A 24,020-nucleotide genomic window follows, 5' to 3' on the forward strand; every position below is an offset into this window, starting at 1 on the left:
ATTATTTTCAAAGTTTTCTTAATACAATCCTTGTGAAATGTTCTGTATTTACGAATCTCTATTTTCTCACTGAAGGTGGTTCCATAGTGCTGCTCACTGGACAAGAGGAATAATTTATTGCATTATTTGGTGGCTGTTTTTCACAGCCTGATGTTAAAACAGCTGGTCTTGTCCTACTGCCTCTTCCTCCCTGAAAAGCAAAGTAAACAAATCAACAAATAAATAAAAGGGAATGTACAGACAGAAACTTAATTCACACCATTAGCTTATCCAGCTATCAAACTCCATTCAGACGAGGTGATTTAAGAGTAGTTCCTCCCATGAACTACAACTCTGACTCTCAACAGAAATTATTTCTGTTTTCAACAATTTCAGTGCCTGTAAGTGCAGCCTTGCCTTACCTTATCAGAGAGTTCTAATGAAATCTTAGGAAAACTTGCCTCCCTCACTTTCAGGATCTCCAATCTTTAAGTCCGTGTCAGCACTCACTTTTTGCTACCGCCTATTCAGTGACAGAAAGCCAGCATGCATGTTTCAGTTTGTTTTCCAAGCTTGCCCTTTGACAACAGAATGATGAAAAGACACCACGTTTCTCCAGCCGGTTGCTGATTTGAACACAAGCTGAAGTGGTGTGAGCGGTTTCCCATGAAGTAACTTGGCAGTTTAATTATCAAATGCATTAGTTGTGTTTTCTAGTTTCTATTAGTAGGGGAGAGAAAGCTGAAACTTCAAGTAAGCTTCATGTGCTGTTAAGAAAGACACTGGATAACAGTGCTTCTCATTAGTACAAGGTGTCACCGCCTGGGAGTTAAGTTTTTGTGTAGCGAAAACCACCAGCAGAAAAGTCAGTCTGCCCTTCATATTCATTTCCTTTATTGCCACATTCCAGCATTTTTTCCTGTAAATACCACGGCCAAAAGAATATTTAAGGCAGTTTCGGCATATGTGGGGAGATTCAAGTCATCGTTCCATCAATCAGTGTCTCTTATTCTGCCAGCATCTGACAGGTGACAAACTGGTCTTCTGTTTTTCTAGGGTAGACATCACTGAGCAATGATAAAGAGGAATCAATCCTATACAATTAAGAGGAAAAATGTATGAGATCTGCTCATTCTGGGAGTGAAGCAAGTCTTGTGGTCAGGAGACGAAAAGATGATTCAGAAACATGGAAGATATATTTTTGTATATCAGAAGTATAGTTAATGGGAAGATACATGAGTTAAGTGACAGGTAACCATAATTTCAGTGTTAAAATGTCCGTTTGGATCGTTGTTAATTTGTTTAATGTACTTAGCAGTGTATTAGCAGAAGATATTTTAGGGTACATATTTTAATGTCTCTGTGGCAGATGCTTGGTTTTCATAAACCACACATATATTTTACTTTTAAAATAAAAGCAGAGTGCCTCATCCAGAGGCTAATTATACTGCAAAGCAAAACCAGCATGTTGCTCTACACAGGTTACCAAAGCCATCCTCCTTCAGCTAGATCTGGCTACTTAATAGCTTTCATTAGCTGGGAACAGTTTCCAAAGCACTCTGTTAAAGCCATTTCCAAACCATTCTGTCCTAAATCATAAAGAAAAATTAGCACGTGTCCAAACAAAAATTGCTACAACTTTTTTTGTTCCCAAAAGAGAGATGAAATGGACAAGTTTGTATTTTCTCATTCCTGACATGAGAATACAGTACAGCTAAAGAGAACAGGTAGTCAGAGCTTCACTGACCATAAACCATTCTGTAATGAATAAGTGCTTTATTTTTTTGTTCTATCAGATAGCAAACCCCAGAATAACAACTGTCCCACTGACTCTGTGTCAATGTAAGGATTAGAGGGCAGAGTAGAGAAAAGTGGTTTAATTGTATTTGTATGAATGAAGAAGATTAAATCATTTCATCAGTATTTGTAACACAGTTTACTTGCTTTCAGGTAACATGAGCAATCTCCATTTTAAGCAGTACCTCTTGACCTGGGAAAGAACATCCAGCAGTTCTGGAGGCTAACATACACTATATAAGTGCTCTCACAAAAAGTACTGGTGCTGTGATGAGCTCAACCTTCCCCTCTTTCACGTCACCAGTGCTGTAGGGCAAGGGGCAAGTTCTCAGAGCAAACACGGTAAGAACAATCCATGCACTGAAAGGCACACTCATACAGTGCTATACAATGCAAAATAGTTTTCTTACTAACAGTGATGGTGAAGATAAGAGCCAACTTACCTACAATCTACAGAACATTTCTACCAACACATCCATGTGAACCTCCCTTCTCTACTCTTTGCCCTCTCCTTTCAGACACAGGACACTCACCTGAGACGCAGTGTAGACAGGAATCTTTCAAATAAGCACAGGACATCTAACACCAATTAAGCCTCCCCAGCTTTTCTCGTGGCCTGTAACTTTCTCTCCACAAGGATGCACATCTTCTGTAGGATCCATGGCATGTTTGCAGGCTTCTGAATGTTTCAGGTGTCCCAAGGCATCTAAAATAGTTCTAGCCATTCATGCATAAGCACCTGAATTCTACTCAGCGATCTGCAAGGAGAAAATCTCAAGAGTAACATGAGCGTACTTTGTTTGCAAGAACATCATCTGCAGGTTTCTGTTCCTTCCGTTACTGTTTCCTACTTTCACACTGCCAAGAAAAAGCACAGCAACAGAAAAAGGGCACAGGAATATACATCCTTCATTTCTAAGCCCTTTGTGAACTGAATTTCCCACACTGTCTGGAGATGCCTCGGCAAACTTCTTTCTAAATCACACCCAGCTGCACAGTGCCAAAGGGCTGCCGTCCTGTAACCAAGTGCTGTCAGAACATGGAAGCATGACTTTCTACATCTACTACATGTACTTTCTTTCCATCGAGCCAGAAATGTCGTACCTTCCAAATCATGATGCTGGTAGAGACCACAGACAGTGCCAACAGCTTCCAGGAGAAGCCATGTAACAGCAACTTCAATTAAGGAGCAAAAATTACAAGAGATAGGAAGTGCAGCTGATGGTTCCCTGATACTGTAAGTAAATCTCTAGAAATGGGAACAAAACACTGCTTTTAGCAATATTAGATGTCGCACAAGGAAAACTGTATTGAAATGTTTTTCAGAATTTGCTCTACAAATTTTGCTCCTTGCAAAATTTGCAGATAGGACAACTCTTGTGCTGCCATTTTTTTTTCCTGCAGATGAAGCTGCTAAAGAGAGAATTGATATATGCAGGAATTGCAGTCAGAGGTACATAAAAGTGTGAATAAATGATAGCCCAGAATCAACAAATCACCATAATATCTTTTCAATATTGAAAAAAAAAAAAAAAAGGAAAATATTTTTTAAACTTAAATAGACATTTTATGTAAAATATGTGCTTCAGTGATAACTGTAACATGCAATCTTACCTGTATCCTTCAATAAGCCAAAATGTAACAAAAGAAATGGACTATGTTTCCAGAGAACTGATTTTCTAGGTCACACCTGCACTATGTTCATCCTAAAATACTGAATTATGAAAACATTTAGCTTTGTACTTTGAAACTCATTTGCTCAAACTATGTACTGCAATGAATGCACATAATATCAATCAAGTATCCATGAAGCAGCAGACTGTCAAGAAAGAGGTAATCACAGTGCTTTTTGCTAAACATACTCCTATGATTTCATCACAGTTTTCAAATTACGCTGGCTTTGAAATTCGGAGTATTTGCTGGCTTTGAGTCATCAGTGTCAGAGCTCTCTTTCTTTCTACTTCAAGCTGCTGAAGAGGTTGCAGCTCTTCCTATTGCATCCCTCTAGCTTTCAACTCAAGAGCTCCTGTGTCACACAAGGAAAAGCAATCTTTTACCTGCTGTGCCATGCTCATGGCAACACCAATGCAGATGTCAGCAGCTGATGCCCACAAGGACAGCCAGCCTGGACTTATTTTCATTACATATCTTTGTCCTGATGTCCTTATACAAGCTGGAACATTTCTCCCTCTGAGCAGAAGAGGGCAGGAGGGGTCCAAGGTGAGGGCACACACTCCTCTTTTTCTGTCACACAAAGAGAAAGAGAAGATGAAAACCAGATGTGTTTCCCTGCCCAGGGCAAACACCAGCCTTTCCATCCTTACAGTCCTTCCTGACATCAGCAATAATTGAAACAACATCCTTCTCACCTTTGCCATGTCTGGCAGAGGTTGCAGCTCTTTCTATTGCATCCCTCTAGCTGTCAAGTCAAGAGCTCCTGTGTCACACAAGGAAAAGCAATCTTTTACCTGCTTTGCCATGCTCATGGCAGCAGCAATGCAGATGCCAGCAGCTGATGCCCACAAGGACAGCCAGCCTGCACTTATTTTCATTACATATCTTTGTCCTGATGTCCTTCTAGAAGCTGGAACATTTCTCCATCTCAGCAGAAGAGGGCAGGAGGGTTCCAAGTTGAGGGCACACTGTCCTCTTTTTCTGGCACACAAAGAGAAAGAGAAGATGAAAACCAGCTGTGTTTCCCTGCCCATGGCAAACACCAGCCGTTCCATCCTTACAGTCCTTCCTGCCATCAGCAGCAACTGAAACAAAATCCCACTCAACCTTTTCCATGTCTGGCAGAGGTTGCACCACTGTCTATTGCATCCCTCTTGCTTTCAAGTCAACAGAACCTGTGTCACTCAAGGAAAAGCAATCTTTTACCTGCTGTGCCATGCTCATGCCAGCAGCAATGCAGATGCCAGCAGCTGATGCCCACAAGGACAGCCAGCCTGCACTTATTTTCATTACATATCTTTGTCCTGATGTCCTTCTACAAGCTGGAACATTTCTCCATCTCAGCAGAAGAGGGCAGGAGGGGTCCAAGGTTAGGGCACACTCTCCTTTTTTTCTGGCACACAAAGAGAAAGAAAAGATGAAAACCAGATGTGTTTCCCTGCCCATGGCAAACACCAGCCTTTCCATCCTTACAGTCCTTCCTGACATCAGCACTAATTGAAACAACATCCCTCTCACCTTTGCCATGTCTGGCAGAGGTTGCAGCTCTTTCTATTGCATCCCTCTAGCTGTCAAGTCAAGAGCTCCTGTGTCACACAAGGAAAAGCAATCTTTTACCTGCTGTGCCATGCTCATGGCAGCAGCAATGCAGATGCCAGCAGCTGATGCCCACAAGGACAGCCAGCCTGGACTTATTTCCATTACATATCTTTGTCCTGATGTCCTTCTACAAGCTGGAACATTTCTCCATCTCAGCAGAAGAGGGCAGGAGAGTTCCAAGGTGAGGGCACAGTCTCCCCTGTTTATCTGGCACTCAAAAAGAAAGAGAAGATGAAAACCAGATGTGTTTCCCTGCCCAGGGCAAACACCAGCCTTTCCATCCTTACAGTCCTCCTGACATCAGCACTAATTGAAACAACATCCCACGCACCTTTGCCATGTCTGGCAGAGGTTGAAGCTCTTTCTATTGCATCCCTCTAGCTTTCAAGTCAAGAGCTCCTGTGTCACACAAGGAAAAGCAATCTTTTACCTGCTTTGCCATGCTCATGGCAGCAGCAATGCAAATGTCAGCAGCTGATGCCCACAAGGACAGCCAGCCTGCACTTATTTTCATTACATATCTTTGTCCTGATGTCCTTCTAGAAGCTTGGATATTTCACCATCTCAGCACAGGAGGGCAGGAGGGGTCCAAGTTGAAGGCACACTCTCCTCTTTTTCTGGCACACAAAGAGAAAGAGAAGATGAAAACCAGATGTGTTTCCCTGCCCAGGGCATACACTAGACTTTCCTTACTTGCAGTCCTTCCTGACATCAGCAGCAATGGAAACAACATCCCACTCACCTTTGCCATGTCTGGCAGAGGTTGCAGCTCTTTCTATTGCATCCCTCTAGGTTTCAAGTCAAGAGCTCCTGTGTCACACAAGGAAAAGCAATCTTTTACCTCCTGTGCCATGCTCATGGCAGCAGCAATGCAGATGCCAGCAGCTGATGCCCACAAGGACAGCCAGCCTGCACTTATTTTCATTACATATCTTTGTCCTGATGTCCTTCTACAAGCTGGAACATTTCTCCATCTCAGCAGAAGAGGGCAGGAGGGGTCCAAGGTGAGGGCACACTCTCCTTTTTTTCTGGCACACAAAGAGAAAGAGAAGATGAAAACCAGATGTGTTTCCCTGCCCAGGGCATACACTAGACTTTCCTTACTTGCAGTCCTCCCTGACATCAGCAGCAATGGAAACAACATCCCACTCACCTTTGCCATGTCTGGCAGAGGTTGCAGCTCTTTCTATTACATCCCTCTAGCTTTCAAGTCAAGAGCTCCTGTGTCACACAAGGAAAAGCAATCTTTTACCTGCTGTGCCATGCTCATGGCAGCAGCAATGCAGATGCCAGCAGCTGATGCCCACAAGGACAGCCAGCCTGCACTTATTTTCATTACATATCTTTGTCCTGATGTCCTTCTACAAGCTGGAACATTTCTCCATCTCAGCAGAAGAGGGCAGGAGGGGTCCAAGGTGAGGGCACACACTCCTCTATTTATCTAGCACTGAAAGATTAAGACAAAATGAAAACCGGATGTGTTTCCCTGCCCATGGCAAACACCAGCCTTTCCATCCTTACAGTCCTTCCTGACATCAGAACTAATTGAATCAACATCCCACTCACCTTTGCCTAATCTGGCAGGGATGTGATGCTCTTTCTATTATACCCGTCTGGCTTTGAATTCACCAGTGCTTGTGTCACACAAGGATATGCAAGTTTCCACCTGTTCTGCCATTCCTATATCAACAACTATGCAGATGTCAGCAGCTGATGCCCAGAAGGACAGCCAGCCTGGACTTATTTTCATTACATATCTTTGTCCTGAAGTCCTTCTAGAAGATTGAACACTTCTCCATCTCAGCTGCAATGTTCAAAAAAGGTCCCAGTTTAGGGCACACTCTCCTCATGGCCTCTTGCACTCAAAGACAAAGGGAAAATGAAAACCAGAAGTGTTCCTTTGCCCTTTGCAGACACTAGCCTTTCCATCTTGACAGTCCTTCCTACTATCACCTGGAATTGAAACAACATCCCCCACATCTCTTTTTTGAACTTATTCATGCATGAATAATAATAATGAGAATTTTTCTGTAAATCTTATTTCTGCATGGAAACGATCTGATAACCGGAGCTTTTTTCTCTAAAACAATCCAGCGAATTTGCATTGCTTATCTATGTACGCAAAATGTTTTTGCCATTCATCTCAAATATCAATACATCTGGCCAAGGAATATAGAAAAAGTATTTACCGACATTTTTGGACATAGATTACTTCTGGTCAAGTGGGAAAGAATCCCTAAGCTGCAATCATGAAATACTTTTATCACTTTCTCTGATTTAGCCAGTGTTACTAAAAGGGAAATAAGACACAGGCTTTTTAAAGCAGCTGCCAATTTAAGAATGATAATAAGTTTTATTATTCTTGGCTAAGATCAAAGTCCTGCATTTCAGGATTATCTCCAGCTCATCAAGTATAATTAACAGTTTTGGATAGCGACATTATTATATGGCAATATTGTCTTCCTGCAAGGAATTTCATTGTTTTGACACGTGCCACAGGTTGTTAATAGATTGCCTGATTACCATTTATTTTTTATATTGGCTTATGATGACTACAGAAAATTATACAGCAGCACCATAAAAACTTTAAATCCTATCCCACGTATCTGCATTCATACGAAAATAATATTGGAAAGCATTGGTGAAACTAAGATTACAAAATAAAGCAGAGGACAATTTCAGTGAAAGCGTGCAGGTTTTACTGCTCTGCCCATTTCAAACCCCTGAAGACATCCACGGGTTTCCTGCTGTGGGACACAGGCACTCACCTGCAGCTCAGCACTGCCTGCTCATGCCTGCGCACACCTTCAGGCTGGAACCAAGGAAATCCTCAGCAAAGACATCAGTACACTTTTGTTATGATGACTTTCCTAAAGAAGCATCAAATATTTCCTCACGAGAAATACTGCAAGTCCCTTTGACACTAGCCCTTATTTTAAATGTTTAGATTTGTGCTTCATTCAGGCGTGCTGTCACTCACAAAAAGATTTTTATTCTTTTGTTTTTCATTCTGAGGAACACAGTGATTTCTGCCTTGTTTACTGACTGTAGGCACAGCAATTCTCCTGCACCTTCCGGGAAACAGCAAATCCATCTCTTTCACACCCTACTTCTATCAAGCTCATTCACCTTACAAGGTATTTATTGCAAGCAGCTCTTCCAGAAATGGAGATTAACAGAGCCTGCAACCCAGGACACCTCAGTAAGCCAGTACTTTTCATCTCCTGAAGGTGTAGGTAGACACAGAGCTGGAACATCTTTTCCAGAGCTGTGTGATGCTATCTCATCTGTGTTCCTTTACTGTGCACTCAGTTTCACTTCTTATCTAACCTGGTTGCATCCCAGGATTTCTGGTGCCAAAAATAAACTGACAGCTTTCATCACTAGTTAAAAGGAAACTGCAATAGGAAAAGCCATTTTTCTGATTTCTCTGTTGATCAAAGATGCTTCATGCAAGCCTGATGCGGTAGAAACAAGATCAGCTTTAGAATGACAGTCATTAGAGCAGAATCCTTTCACTGATGAAATCCCACAGTCCTGATTCATACAACACTGACACTGGAGGACTCAGTAGTTTAGATGAGAGCGCATTAAAAATGACTAAGTTAAGGTCTCAGAAATAGCAAAGAGTGACAAGTATGAAAAAAAGAAGTGGCAGAAACTGCTTCAGTTTGGCACTCTGGCATAAAGTATGACAACACACAACCTGCCTGTGCAGTTCCAGAAGCAGAAGAAAGCCGTCAACCAAGACTTGTTCTCATCTGCTCTGAACGTCCACTGGGACAAGGCCACTTTTCTCTGACGTGCTTCCAGAAGTATCACTTCTGAGCACTGTGCCAGGGAGTTACCAAGATACTGTTTATGTGTACAAAGGAGAAAAAGACGTCTGCCTGGAAACAGACATTGACTTGAAGGAGAAGCAGCATTTTCCAGAGTACTTCAGAAAGAACTGAGCACTGCCCCAAGAGCTTCAGAGCGGCAGGCTGTCACAGTGTGCCAACCAGCTCAGCTGTGAGTTGGCACTGAAGCTGCACCACAGGGAGAACAAAGCCCCCTGTGCACCCTTGGAGAGCCAAGGGTTGGAGATTCATGAACCTTGAGCTCCTTTCCAACCCGGGCCATGCTGTGATTCTGGGATTCTCCCCTTTGCCTCATCTGGCAGAGGGAGGCAGCTCTTTCTCTTGTCTCCCTATGGCTGTCAGGTCACCAGGGCCAGTGTCACACAGGGAACTGCAAACACTGTGTGTGCTGTGCCCTGCCCATGGCAGCACAGAGGCAGCTGCCAGCAGCTGATGCCCACAAGGACAGCCAGCCTGGACTTCCTTTGATTCCTTCCCTTTGGATCAGCGTCCTTCAGGAAGGCGGAACATCTCTCCAGCTGAGCAGCAGAGGACAGCAGGGCTTCATTGTCTGGGCATGTTCTCTTCTGGCCCTCTGGCCCTCACAGACACAGGAGGAGGACACAGAGGCTGCTGTCACACAGCCAGCCCTGCCTCTCAGGTCAGCTCTCAGGCCATCCTCTCTCCCCTCAGCAGCAGCTCACTGTTCTGCACTCCTCTGGCCTGGGCTGGCAGACGTGTGCAGCAGTTCTGCTGATCTCCCAGTGCTGGCCATGTCTGCAGTGCCTGTGTGAAAGACACAGGAAGCTGCCAGCATTGCACTGCTCTGCTGTGCCCCTGCCATCACCGAGTTTGCTGTCAGCAGCTGCTGCTACACGTCCATTCAGGCACAGGCCTTTCCTTCCTGGCCCTCTTTCCCCCCCTCTCTCCTCTGCTCTCTCTCGTGCTCCCCTTTGGCCTGGGCTGGCTGAGCAGTGCAGGCCTTGTTGTTGCTCCCTGGGCCAACTACGTCACGGTTCCCCGTGACTCTGCCAGCTGCTCTGACACAGCGACTGCGTCCTCAGTGTGGATTCCAGAATGCGACAGACGTCCAGAGAAGACTTCCAGGGCTGATTGGAACATGCTGCCATCAAGAACTGCCATGGCTCAGGCCCCCTGGGAATCTGCTCACAGCGAAAGCTGCTGTCACTCTGTGTGGGCACAGCCTTGTCTGTGTAGGCCTGCTCACACTGCAGCCCCTGTCTGCACCAGAACCGTGCCGATCCACCTTCTCTTGGCCTCCTTGCCTGCATGGAAAAGGGCAGCTTGGGCTGAAGGCCCTCAACTTGCAGATGGCCGAGTGAAGTCTCTGAGCCCTGGTGACCCACTCAGCTCTTCAGCCTGCTGACCTGCTCTGCTGGGGCTGTCTTAAAAGGCAGAGGGCACGTTATCCTAATGTCCCCACATCCATCCCTCTTAGCATACTGGAGGCCAGTTCCTAAAAGGACACCTGCACAATCTCTCTGAATGTTAATCAACATGTAGTTAGTTTTCAGTGGTGATTAGCTATGTGTTTAGTCAGAGTTGCAATGGTTCTAATGGTGAGAGAAAGACATTCCCAGTTGTCATCAGGTGGAACACACTTCAGACTGGAATCCTCAAGCAGACTGCAGTCAAGCTTTCTTAATTACTCGCTGTTGTTATCAATTCAGACGCATCTCTTAATTCCTGCTTGAATGAACATTCTGTAATAATCTGCTGAGACAGCGCAAGGCTTGACAATGAGACTATAGTTTATGAAAGCAGCACTTTTTACTTCCTTTACAAGTTCTTATCTGAATGCTAAATACAACATCAATTCACTTCTCACTGGGTTGAACGTTTTAAATATTTGGTAAATATAAGGTTCTAAATCTGACATTTAATATGAAAATATTAAAATTCCTTGTAAGTACTTTTTTGTTAGAATGCCAGATGCTAAAGGGATGAAGTGGCACAAGAAAGCAAAATGTCTCTGCTGATGGCAGGAAGGACTGTAAGGATGGAAAGGCTGGTGTTTGCCATGGGCAGGGAAACACATCTGGTTTTCTTGTTCCCTTTGTCTTTGAGTGCCAGAAAAACAGAGGAGAGCGTGCCCTCACCTTGGACCCCTCCTGCCCTCTTCTGCTGAGATGGAGAAATGTCCCACCTCCTACAAGGACATCAGGACAAAGATAAGTATTGGAAATAAGTGCAGGCTGGCTGTACTTGTGGGCATCTGTTGCTGGAAAATTTAATGGCATTAAACTGCCTAGATAATGAAAGAATGAGGGTGACAATAGAATGGTACGTAATCACAGTACAATGAAAAAAGTATGCAGGGTGCAGGAAGGGAGGTGTGGACATTCTGAGTTGCAACTCTTTATTTGCTCCAGAAAGCTCTATCAGAATGGAAGACTGAAGGAAATACTTTGAGGGGTTTTTTAATGTGACTGGATAAAAGATCCACGTGGCAAATTGAATAACTGAGTGGTAAAGGGACATAGATACCTCACTGTTTCATGGAACCTTTCAATTAAGCACCTGAGCACTGCGTACAGACCTTGGGAATATAAGTATTAGAGGATCATGGAATATCTGTATTTGGAAGGGACCTCGAGGATCATGTATTCCACCTCCTGGTTCCACACCGGACCTCCTATGGGTCAAGCCCTGTGTCTGAGAGCATTGTGCAAATGCTCTTTGGCCTTTGTCAGCTCAGTGCCAAACCACTGCCCTGGGGAGCCAGTGCCAAATTCCATGTATCTAGTTCATCCTACAGAATGATGCCAAGAACAGTTATAGAGATCGACTTACAAACAAAATTCTTGTCTTGAATTAATGGTACACTCACCATTTAAAAAAAAAAAAAAGAAAAAAAAAAAAATCAAAGCCACATTCTTACGCTGGCATTTTACAGTATTGTCAGATTTTTGTAATTCTGTTTTGTCATATAGGATTCTCTCATCGTGAAATAATGACCAAATTCTCTTTTCAGATCTAAACATACAAATGCTGAAGGCAGCAGTGCTGTTCAAGAGTACATTACCAGCTCAAACACTGCTTTGGCTATAAAACTGAAGGTAGTAAGGAATTTTATCAAGGAGTTAGAAGAAAACATGTAAGTGTAGATTTAAAAGCAACCTGTATTGTTACTTAGAGTTTGATATAGTGTAATCCAATGCACAGTACTTGTAACGTGTGTTTTACAAAATGCTTTGCAATGTAGGCATCTATTAAGATAAATGCTGCAAGTTCTAATATGTCCATGACCTTTTCAAACAGTTCCTTACTCCTACACATCACTACGAGTAGTTCTTCTGTCAGGAAGGATCACATGAGTAATTAACCTGTGACCTTAATTTGGAATTAAATGCATACAGTGGAAGTAAGAGCTGTGGGTTATTTTGCTCTTTCAGTGTTGAACAGCCGAGGTGTTTTGTTTTGGAGGGTGGACAGTGATGGGACAAGTGGGGAATGGCTTTAAACTGAGACGGGGGGTGTTGAGGTTTAGGTTGGATGTGAGGAGGAAGTTTTTCAGCCAGAGGGTGGTGAGGCACTGGAACAGGTTGCCCAGGGAGGCTGTGGATGCCCCATCCCTGCAGGCATCCAAGGCCAGGCTGGATGTGGCTCTGGGCAGCCTGGGCTGCTGGTTGGCAGGTTAGAAAGCTCACAGGACTTTACTGCAGCCCTGGGTGCAGGGGGATCACTGCTCCTAGCATGCACACAGAAGAGCTGGAGCACACAGGTGATGTACATTCCACTTGTGAACATTCCTGCAATTCCAGAGAGCTTGCGCCTGTTCCACTCACTGCTGCACAGATTAAAAACTGATTGCAGATGAGCTGTTTTGGTATGGGGTTCTTGCCAACGGTCTGCAGTGGCTGTGTGATTCCTCGGGGAGTTGCTCTCCAGCCCAAAGGTCATGTCCTAAGTCGACCAGATCCCGTTTGTGTCCAGAAATGGCTGACAACAGATCAGCTGCTGGTCAAGTTTCTAACATCACACTGGCCTTGCTCCAGTGTCTGTGTCATCAGCCCCAGCACATACGGTGCACCTCTTCAAGGCTTTGCAACACTGAGACTCTGCACTTGGGCTCCAGACATCCTGCTGCACCAAGAGGTTATTCTAGCTTTGGTATCTTGCAACTTTGTATATAACTACATCACTGTAACCATAGATGTCTAGGAGCATGGAGATGGAGAAATTAATCTTCGTGTAATTCTCTGTACTGCAGCCCCGTGGTTGTCAACACCTAATGCAATATTGAAATTTCAGTTGAGAAATTGAAAGCTGTCCCTAAAAAAAAACATCTGCATTTGTTATTGAAATCACAGTAAGGATCAAGAAATCCAAATGCTTCTAGCATAACCACGATTATAGGCAGTGTTTAGACAAGCTCTTACAGGAAAACCATGAACACAAGGCTAAAGAGAGACTAAGTGATGCACTCTGCAGGAATACTCATGGAAGTCTTCACAGTGCAGGAGTCTGATCTGATTACAGATGCTGTGCTTTAAGTACCCCTTATCATATCTTTTTTTGTCACTATTCTTAGGAAAATATCCTAAACTCGGGGTATCAGATACCAATAAGAAAGAACTCTTACATCGTTCTTATACGTCTAAAGATCTAAAATGTTTGGAGGGCAATGGATGTTGGTTGGAGATTTCTGTGACCTCCCTCCCAACAAGTGTCCTATTTGCCTTCTTTGTAAGAGAAGGAACTTTTTCATGGTGAGCATGGAACAGGCTGCCCAGGGAGGCTGTGGGTTCTGCACTCTGCAGGAATACTCATGGAAGTATTCACAGTGCAGGAGTCTGATCTGATTACAGATGCTGTGCTTTAAGTACCCCTTATCATATCTTTTTTTTCACTGTTGTGCAGGGGTTGGACTCAGTGATCTCTGGAGGCTGGAGATGCTGTTTCCTAATGGCAGATGGCAGATGGAGAGAGGAAAAGCAAGTGCAAGGCATGCTGTGCATAGCCACCACATGGCATCTGCACCATTTCCCCCTGCACCAAGGAGGAGCATCTCACAAGCTTGGCCTGGGCCAGGGAAGGGAGCAGACAAACATCTGGACCGACCCCAAACGAGCTGGTTCTGCAGGTTGGGTGTCTTCTGCTGCTTGTCTCACATCCTGCTGCTCAGCGGTAGATTTGTTCCTGCTCAGTGCTAACAGGAAACTCACACAGCATTTCTGTTTCAGCTGTGCCAACGCTTTGATCCCTTGCTGCTTGGATGGGGCGTTTGAAGAAGGATGCCTGTGCTGATGTCCAGCCAGGCTTTGGGGATGAGTCTCCACACCAGGGTACGACTGACAGGACTGAGGGTTGGGGATCCAGCCAGGTCGAGTCCAGCGTGCTTTGCTCTAGTTCTTAGTGCTTGTTTTTGCTCAGGAGGGCAGGAGGTGAACCTCGTGAACCAATGCCTGCAGACGGGGTTTGCAGAGAAAGAGGTCCTGCAGGCCTTGTGTGACAGCCACCGAGCTGCAGCGAGGCTGCATCAGTGTAAAACACCAGAGATCCACGGAGTTGTGAAGGGGAGCTGTGGGCTGCAGTCACGCAGGAAGGGATGTGCATGCTCGGGGTTTGGTTGTTGTGTGTGTGTTAAGTGACTGTGATACCACTGCTGGGTCAGTGTGAGTGTACAGAACAAGTGTGACAGCCTTTTTGATGGAGCCCTGTGAAAGAAGTCCTATGGACGTGAGATCCAACTATCAGCCTGTGGGCATCATCCAGGAGTTGGGGTAGGGGATGAGGCAAGGGAAGTTGGGCTGAGAAAGGGATAAAGCAGTCTGGCAGTAGTTCTGTGTTTCTCCCATCTCCTGCTTTATTTCCTTCCAGGTGAAATAGATGGGTGCTGCAACATGCCCTTGAATGTAACAAAACCCACTCTAGTGTGGATTTGACATGGGCCCAGCACTGCAAGGTACGCTGCTGGGAGGAAGCGTCCATCTGGCTGAGGGCAGGAAGGCCCTCCAGAGGGATGCACTGAGGCCAGTTGTGCGAGGCTCAACAAGAGCAAGCGCCAGGTCCTGCGCTTTGGTCATGACGACCCCGTGCCAGCTTCTCCAGGATTTGGCTGGGGTAGAATTCCAAGCAGCCCCTGATTCCAGAACGTTGGGCTGGGCTGTTGGAATCTTCTGCCCTTGTGACTGGTCTTGCCTCCCCACCCTGTGCGTCGTGGTGGAGCAGCCTGGTGGCCCTCAGTGATGTCATAAGGGCTAGAATGAGGGGAGGAGCAGTGCGTGCTGCGTCCCTTCATTGGAGCGCTGGAGCTCTGACTGAGCAGCTCGCTTGTTGCACTTGTGCACCGACTGCGTCCCTTTGTCTTCACACCGTGCTGTGCAGCACCTTGTAGGTAAGCTGAGACAGTGTGGGAGAGACGGGGGGACAGTGAGTGCTGAGAACTGCTGGCTGGCGGAGCTCATAGGATCACATTATCTCCATCAGCAGAGGGGTGGCCATGAGGGACAGGGAGGTGATCGTCCCCCCCTGCTCTGCTCTTGTGAGGCCCCATCTGCAGTACAGTGTCCAGAAAGACAGGGAGCTGTTGGAGAGGGTCCAGAGGCGAGCCACAGAGATGGTCAGGGGACAGGAGCACCTCCCCTGCAAAGACAGGCTGAGGGAGCTGGGCTTGTTCAGCCTGGAGAAATGAAGGCTGTGGGGTGACCTCATGGCAGCCTTCAGTACCTAAAGGGAGCCTAAAAAGAGGAGGGGAATCAACTCTTTGAAAGGGTAGATAACTGCAGGACAAGGGGAAATGGTTTTAAGTTGAAAACTTAAGTTTTTAAGTTGAGGGAGGGCAGATTTTGGTTTTTCCCTCGTAGTCTTTGCTAAACCGTGCAAGCAAACTGACCTGCTCTTTCTCTCTCCTCTCTCCACCCTCTGCCTGCTTCCCTGCTGCAGCTTTTGCTCGTGGAAGATCAGAGCAAAGTGACAAGGAACGGCTGCGGATTCGTGAGATTTCTCTCCCTCGTTCTGATCTCTTGCCAGGTACCTGCCATGCTTTGTCCCCCCACATGCTTTAGCAGCCCGTGACGCCCCGTGTTTAGTAACACAGCCTCATCCAGCTTTGATGGGACGCTGGTCACGTGTGGGTTTTCTCCACGTGCTCTGCAGCTCAGCCCTCAGAAGGATGCTGTCTGTGGTGCTGTGACCAGCTGGTTTTATGGAAAGCAATCCCTTAGGCAAAGAGTCCCAGCCCCAGCTTGTGCAGAGCTGCACAGCATCACCAGGGACACCAGCAGGCGTGCTTGGGCTGTGTGAGTGTGCCCGACAGCTGTAGGGAGCACAGCAGAGATGTGAACAGAGAAAATAAAAGTGTGTTTCTTTTCAGTTCCAGCTTGTCACACCTACGCTGATGGCTGTGGCGTGCAGCGAGATCAGCTGTGGGCCTGACCTGGCATGGACAGAGGTAGAGTATGAAGCTCTGATTGGTCTTTGTTCCCTGACTGCAGCCAGCAGAGTGAGCCGCAGATGTGCTCTCCTGCTTTCCAAGAGAGCTCCTCTGTGGCAAGACAGTAGTGCAAGCGTGGCAAGTTTATAAAAGTACCAGAGCCATCTCGGGTGTTGTGTTTGTCCTCTACTGACTTTTCCCTTGAAATGGCTGCAGAAACAACAATCATTCTCTGCTCTGTTTGGCCTCGCTGTTGGTTGGACTGCTCAAGAGAGCTGCTTGGTGCTTGCAGTGGCACTGTTTGCACCTTGTAACTGCAGCCGTAGCTTTGGTTTCCCTCTTCACGGTCTCCTAGCATCTTAAACAGCCAGCCTTCCTGCACAAAGAGCGCAGGAAAGGAGGGGGCAAAATGGACAAGGCCACCTGTCTGCGTCAGTGCCATTGCTGATTAGTCTGGATGGGGAGAGATGCAGCATTGCCTGGCGTGTGCCTGCTGCACACCAGGGAGAGAAACAGCCGTTATTAGACTTGCAGTTCCTTCTGAAGTGCCCATGATAAGGACCGAGTGCATTTCCTGCAGCTTTCTCTGCAGATGTGCTCCTCACCTTGAAATCCTCCTTGTTGGTTCCCAGCTCCTCACCGTGGCCTGTGCTCTCTGTTTCAGGCTGAGAACAAGGGGAAGCCCCTGCTAGACCATGAGGTGGCACCTGTGAATGTTCCAGCTATTGCTGCTGCCCATGCTATTAAGAGATACGTTGCCCAGGCAGCGGATGAACTCTCCTTTGAGGTAAGCAGTTCAAGGCGTTCCTTGTTGCTCAATTTTACAATGGCAAATGTCTTCAGAGCTGCACTGGTGCAAGTGCTCTCAGGCTCGGCGATGTTTGGCAGTGCAGAAGAATGCAGACATTTGAGCTGTGCTTTCCTCCCAGCTGTGCTGAAGCTGGGATTGACGTTGCAATCTCTTGCAGGTCGGAGACATCGTGTGTGTCATCGACATGCCACCAAAGGAGCTGACTCCCTGGTGGAGAGGCAAGCTCGGCTTCCAGGTAGGCACAAGCTTCAGACTGGAGAGTGCAACTGCAGTAAAGGCAGGAATCTTAGCTTAGAGCTGCTCTGCATGCACAGGATGCCTAATGGACGTAAACAGTTTCCCTGTGTCGGTGTCAGGGGACCTTGCCGTTGGCTGCAAATGTTGAAAAATTATTACCTTTATGCTTTGAACTATGGCCATTTTCTGCTGGATAGTCTTATGGAACGTCAGGCAAGCACGTTCCGAGGGAAATGTTATGTGGCTTTTGGTTTAACAGTTCAGACCTGAGAAGTGCTGCATGCAATAGTTGGCTTCTCTTCTTGTTACAGGTTGGATTTTTCCCAGGGGAGTGTGTGGAACTCATTAATAAGAACATTCCTGAGGCACTCATCAACTCTGTGCCAAAGCCAGGTAGGGATGTTACATTTCATGGTGTGGGGAAGCAAAATGAAGTCTTTTTTGGGGTGCGTTCCATGTTTAGTACCTCCTTTATCCATCCCACATTGTCCTCTGGGTTGATGATTCTTCATGCACACCATGGGGCAGAGATTTGGCCCAATCCTCCTGTGTTTATGATTGGACTTGGGGAAACTATAGAATCTTCATAGAATGGCTTGGGATGCAAGGGTCCTCAAGGATCCTCAAGCTTCCACTTCCTTGCATCAGGCTGTGCTGCCAGCCCCCACATTTATTGTCAGATTAGACCAGGCTGCCCAGGGCCCCATCCAACCTGGCCTTGGGCTCCTCCAGAGATGGGGAAAATCCCTTTTTGTATGTACTGGTTGGTAATGTTCTTCCCGTTCTGACGTGCCCTGTAGAATGTGCTGTGCTCGGCCTCGTCCAACGGAGCCAGACCTGAAATGACCTGGTTTCTTCCTTTTGTTGTGCAGTGCCCAAGAAACGCAGCAAGATCCTCACCTTCCTTCGTTCCTTGGTGAAGGCCCGCCCAAAGAAACCGACCGAGCGGGAGGTGGAGAAGGAAAGGGTGTTTGGCTGTGACCTGGGAGAGCATCTTCTCCACTCCGGTCGTGATGGTAAGGAGCTGCCCATTCCTGAGATCTTCCTCTGCTGGGCATCTAAAGAGGATGAAAGGGAGCTCATATCTAGCAGGGGGCAGGCTGATAGCAGCGGAGACACGTGTAAAGGGAGTTGATGGCTGAAGGATAAAGTGAGGCGGATGCTCCTAAGAGACAAGCACATCTGTATTTGCTTCAGCCAAGCCTGGCTGGGCTTAGTGGATAGGATGTGAAGCACAGCCTGCAGCACGATTGAATCAGGAGCTCCACTGACGGCTGGCACGTGTTCTTCAGTCCCCCAGGTCCTCCAGAGCTGCGCTGAGTTCATTGAGCAGCACGGCGTGGTGCAGGGGATATACCGCCTGTCCGGCGTCGCGTCCAACATCCAGAGACTGCGGTAAGAGTGCTGCGACTGACACAGCCTGAGTGCATCTGGTGTGGCTTTGGGCTTGCCTTCCTCTCGCTCAACCGGGTTTGCGTCCCTCTCTCCAGGCAGGAATTTGAGTCGGAGCAGATTCCTGAGCTCACCGTCCGCGACATTCACAGCGTGAGCTCCCTCTGCAAGATGTACTTCAGGGAGCTCCCGAACCCTCTGCTCACCCACCAGCTGTACGGCAAGTTCTCGGTAAGCACAAGGCCACGTCTTTCATTTCCCTCTTCCTGGGCCTCTTGGCAGATGGCTGCAGCAGTGCCCCAGCTCGGAGGCCCTTTTGCTGTCAGCCCCACGAGGTTTACTCGCACTGGTGTACTAGCCTGATTGGTGTCTCGCTCCCTTTCTGCACTACTCCAGGATGCTGTTGGTGCCGCTACAGAGGAGGAGCGGCTGCTCAGAATGCAGGACGTCATCCAGCAGCTGCCCGCTCTTCACTACAGGTCAGTGCTGCCCTCAGCCTGCTGAGCTCAGCCCTGCTGCATTGCAGAGGGCAACGATGCGGTTCCAGCCTTTGTCTTTCTGAATTGCAGCACGTATTGCATGTTGGTGCTGAACGTTTGCCTCTCTTGTTTTCCAGGACACTGGAGTTCCTGATGAGACACTTGGCATGTCTGGCTGGGAGCTCCACCACCACAAACATGCATGCCAAGAACCTAGCCATTGTGTGGGCTCCAAACCTCTTAAGGTAAACTTCTGGTTCTGTTTCAACACAACGCTTCATCTGTTCTCCAGAAAAAAAACAGTCCTCCCTTTTTCTCCATCAAATGTGCTCTTCTTCTGTAAAATCTGTGGGTGACAGAAGCACAGGAGCCTGGGCTGTTCTCCAACCCCACGGGCACAATGTCTAGGTGACAATTTCTGCAGTCTTGTTGAGATGGGACTGACGTGTCCTTGATCATCCAGGGGAATTTCTGCAGTGGCATCACTGATTGCCCACTGCGGAAGTCTCCAGAGCCTCAGCTGACAGCTTTTGGCTGCAACAATTCAGACTCGGGGAAACGGTCTTGGAGAAATGACTTCTAAAATCTGCCTTTTCTACAGATCACAGCAGAACGAGTCTGCCTGCGCCAGCGGAAGAGCTGCCTGCATGGAGCTGCAGACGCAGTCGGATGTGGTGGAATTTCTCATCAACCACACAGACATCCTCTTCTGCTCCAAATCCGGAGTAGACATCGCAGATGCAGCAGGTGAGTGTCTTCCTCAATTAGCTTGATCTTGACCCGACACCTCGATCAAATGCAGGCCTTCTCCGGGACCTTTGAGATACTCTTTTACCATCAAGGGGACAGCAGACCTCTGGGCTTCCATTAGGGTATGGCATCCTGTTGCTGGATGCTGAGAATGTCCAAGCCCAAACTTCACAAGGAGGAAACCGTCATTATTATGGTTTGCACGCAGGAAAAGCTTGATGCAAGTGTGGCAGCGAAGCTTTCTCAGTTCCCTGCCCCTTTTATCTAGGGGTGAGATCTCTTAATGATGACCATGTCCTTTGCCATAAACAGACTTCTGCCCACATGGTTATTTTGAGCTCCTCTTCTTCCAGTGGCTCGGATAAGCAAGCCTGAGAAAAATACAGCACCTCCCCCAGAACTGTGGTGGCTGTGCTGCTGCTTTCTGATCCTCGCTCTTACCTGTGGTTTTCCCTGACAGGGCACAATTCTCTCCCAGGGCCCAAGTCTGTGGGAGTCTCTTCTGCTGCCACAAAGCTGCTCAGCCTGGAGGAGGCACAGGCACAGAGGCGAGGCCACAGCAGCTCTCCCCCTGTGACAGAGAGCAGCCACGACATTGAAGTGGAAGAAAGCCCTGCAGCTGGGCAGGGCAAATTCCACACCGTCATCAACTTTCCATCTGACAGGTAAAGAGGACTTTCTTTTCCAGCACCTAGCATCATTGTTTGGGTGGGTTTTTGTTTTTTTCTGCAGAAACCAGGCAGTGCTAGGAACAAGCAACTGCTGCCAAGAGCTCAGTGCTGCTCTTCCCTCACCCTGCACCACGCACGACTAACAGCATTGGCTGTTTTCTCTCTCCAGGCAAAATCCACCCAGCAAGACTGAGGAATCACCAGCTAGCAGTTGGTGTTGCTGCTTCAGCCTCAGAAAGCCATCCTCTGGCAGCAAACGCCAACTGCAGCGCAATGCCAGGCAGCCCTCAGAAACAGCAGTGGTAGTCCTGGCAGGTAAGGGTGCAAATGCAGCTTCCAAATCCCTGCTTTTCAGGAACATAGAATTCAAGTTTGCTCTGCACTTGTATCTCCTTCTGCCATTCCAGCCCCTGCCTAACGTCTTCAGTACACCTCTGATCAACCACTGTCATAATTCAGCTTGTGAAAGTTTGACACTAACCCCTGTGTATCCTTTCTAGGTGAATCGAGCCCTTGCCAACCCACAAGATCCAGGGCAAGTAGCGAGGATGCTCTGTGTGCTTCCATCAGTGGAGAGCTCTTAGGAAGCACAAATTGCTGCAGTTCCAACAGCAGCCTTCCACATGAAAACAGTGATGGAGAGAAGGAGCTCATCGAAGTCCATGCCCTCATTACACCTGGCTCTGCTGAAGTTGCTGACCTGGGCCTGCAAGACACCACAGTCGCCAGCCTGGATTGTAACCAGGAGTCCATGCAGTGCAGCCCATCCCAAGCACAGTGTGAGTGCCCCGACAGCAGCACCTCCATGCAGGAGCAGGTCAGCATCAGTGAGGAGGAGCAGAGCCTCTTGCAGGGGGACTTTCAATCAGGCCTCCAGTCTCAGGCACAGGACAGCAGCACTGAGAGCTCTGAGCCACTCTCTCCATGACAAGACAGGATGAGTCCCATCTTCACCGTGGACCTCTCACACCCTCCTGTCCTTTATTTAATAATAAAAGCACACTCGTGCTCAACCAACGCCTTGACTGCCTCCAGAGTCTTCATTCACACGGACTGGGATGAATGCAGCACACAGCAAGGCACCCCAGCTTGCAATGCTGTGGCCGTGGGGTGCGTGCAGCACAGCTCCGGGTTTTGTTCCTGTTTTGTCTGGCTTTGGGATGTCTGCAGGGGGAGCTCTGCTACCATTTGGCATGGTAGCAAATAATCTCTCGCATCCTGGATGCTGCTCATGATACTCCCAAGCTTCCTGGCTGTGGCTTTGTGATGCTTTTCAGGGCTTTCTGATGCATTTCCATGCCTTGGCTGTTCTTTAACACCTCTCTCCTCCCATCATGTCCTTTCCTGGCTCCCATCTACGAACTGGCCCTGCAGATCATCTCCAGACCTGTCATCATCACACTGCGGCAGGAGAAGCTCCCCCTGGCCAACGTCAGGCAGTACTGCTTGGTCTGCAGCTCAGTGGCCATTTCCCTTTTAGGCGGCTCCTGCAGAAGAATCAAGCAGCAGAAGAATTTGCTCACCCTGCACCACACAAATGCTACGAAAGCAGAAACAACCTGGGAATCTCTGGGTCTGCAAGACTTCACAGACACTCACCGACTGTGGCTGATGGTTCCCTCCCATCCTTGATTTCCTTCTCCCCTTCTCCACGTCGGATCCCACTGCTGAGCCATGATCAAGCTGCCCAGTGTGGCAGAGCATCGTGCAGAGCCGTGCTGGCACCTCCTCCCCTTCCTCTCCTGCAGCTCAGCCTGCAACCTGAGCAAGTTTTTTTCTGAGAAAGTGACCAGCTCTTTTCCATCCCTTTGCCCCTACAAACAGTTGTCCAGAGGATCTCGTCCAAGAATTCCTGGAACAGCCTGCAGCTGGCTCTCCTGAAGTTCAGGCTCCTGCCTTTGCTTCCTGCCAGGCCCGCATTCCTTGAGATCACCAACTCAAGGAGGGCATGGTCACTGCAGCCCTGACCGCCTCCTGTCGTAACCCCTGGTGTGCACCATGTCCAGCAATGCTTCCCTTCTGCTTGCTGTGCCCAATGCCTGCACCACAGAGTGATTCTCACTGCACTCCAGGAGTCTGTCAGATTGCTTGCAGCCAGCCATGCTGATTTCCCAGACTGACTGGAATCCCCCATCAGGATGAGAGTCAGTGAGTGTGATGCTTCTGCTGGCTGCAGTAAGCAGCTCCCACCAACAGGCTCTCTTTCCAGGCGGCTGTAGCAGACCCTCACCTCCAGAAGCCCTGCACTGCTGCACTTCCTAATTTTACCCACAAGTTCACAACCTGCTCATGGCTCTTCTGAGTTCTTTGCACTCAACTTCTCATCACAGAGGGCAAATCCCTTGCCTTCCAGAATTCCATGGTATCAATTGTGTCTGCTTTATGTCAGGATTTTTTTTCTTTCTTTTCTTTTTCCATTTTCTAGGTAGGAAAATGAATTTCTGAGCCAGGAGAAGCAGAAGTGAAACAGTCTTCCTGGCACTGCTCAGGTTGCAGGAGTTGCCAAGTGCTCCTCAGGTAATGTGTGCTGAAGAGCTGACCTTGGTGGCAGGGGCTGTGGCTGCATTTTGTGCCTGTCATGCGGGAATCCAAGAAAGCCTATTCAGAGCAGGAGCTGCAGAGCGAGATAAACATCACGAGAAGGTAAGGCTGAGAAGCAAGGACACCTCCAGAAAGAAGAGAAAAACTGAGTCATGTGAGCTGCGTGACGGCCGTGTGATGCTGACCATGATTGGAGGAAGAGCGCATGGCTGGGAATGACTGATGGCTCTGGTTGGATGGGTGCCTGTGTGCACAGAGGTAAGGAGTGTTTGTGGGATGTTTTGCTGGCATCTAACGGCTGTAAGGGGAAGATAAGAGAGAAAACTTGTGGATGCATATAAGGTATGTTAAAATCTGGAATAGACTGTTCGGATCATTCACAGCTGAGTCCGTGCCAGATTGCCACACTGTCAGAACCTGGGGCCTAGGATTTTCCTTAGAGTGCCAACTGCTTATTTTAAGTGATAAAAAGTAACATTGAAAAAAGCTTCCCTTCTTGCATTAGAATAAGGCATTGATATTTGATGTTTCTGTCTTTCCATTCCTTTAGCAGCCTGGGTGTTGATGCAGCTGCATGCATCTGCTGCCCTCCCCTTCTGTTTTGTGTAAAAGAACAGTAAAATATGCAATCAGTGTGAGATCTTTCTGAAGAATTTTACTTTATTTGCCCCTAGGCTGCAATGGCTGGGAAATGGCAGTGTCACCCAGGAGCCCACACGGCGACCTGATGTCTCATTGTTGGGGTCTATTGGAAACCACCACGATGACAAAAGAATGCCTGGGATTCCTCCGGCCCAAATGCCAAACCTTGCACTTGGCTGTGCTGAACCTCATCAGGTTCACCCAGGCCCA

At 47.6% G+C, this 24,020-nt stretch overlaps 2 protein-coding genes across 2 annotated transcripts in view; one reads left to right on the forward strand and one right to left on the reverse strand.

Annotated features, from left to right (window-relative positions):
* Positions 1–24,020, reverse strand: part of LOC149912216 (rho GTPase-activating protein 32-like) — a 336,632-nt gene that overhangs the window by 203,429 nt on the left and 109,183 nt on the right. The gene's annotated exons all lie outside the window — the stretch shown is intronic.
* On the forward strand, positions 16,231–18,470 carry LOC149912227 (rho GTPase-activating protein 32-like). The gene is made up of 6 exons (XM_090130724.1): positions 16,231–16,305; positions 16,952–17,074; positions 17,256–17,333; positions 17,647–17,728; positions 18,208–18,351; positions 18,463–18,470. The coding sequence occupies exons 1-6, from the start codon at positions 16,252–16,254 to the stop codon at positions 18,468–18,470; spliced, it is 489 nt and encodes a 162-aa protein (XP_089986850.1). The 5' UTR covers positions 16,231–16,251.

This window comes from Phasianus colchicus, chromosome Z (assembly GCF_987193195.1).
Source record: "Phasianus colchicus chromosome Z, bPhaCol1.hap1.1, whole genome shotgun sequence".
Classification (NCBI taxonomy): Eukaryota; Metazoa; Chordata; class Aves; order Galliformes; family Phasianidae; genus Phasianus; species Phasianus colchicus.

Excerpts from the sequence above, each read along its gene's own strand:
- LOC149912227 (XM_090130724.1), top strand. The coding sequence starts at position 16,252 with ATGGCTGTGGCGTGCAGCGAGATCAGCTGTGGGCCTGACCTGGCATGG. Across the intron at positions 17,075-17,255 it reads CGGATGAACTCTCCTTTGAG|GTCGGAGACATCGTGTGTGT; the intron begins GTAAGCAGTTCA and ends AATCTCTTGCAG. Across the intron at positions 17,729-18,207 it reads CAACTCTGTGCCAAAGCCAG|TGCCCAAGAAACGCAGCAAG; the intron begins GTAGGGATGTTA and ends TTTGTTGTGCAG.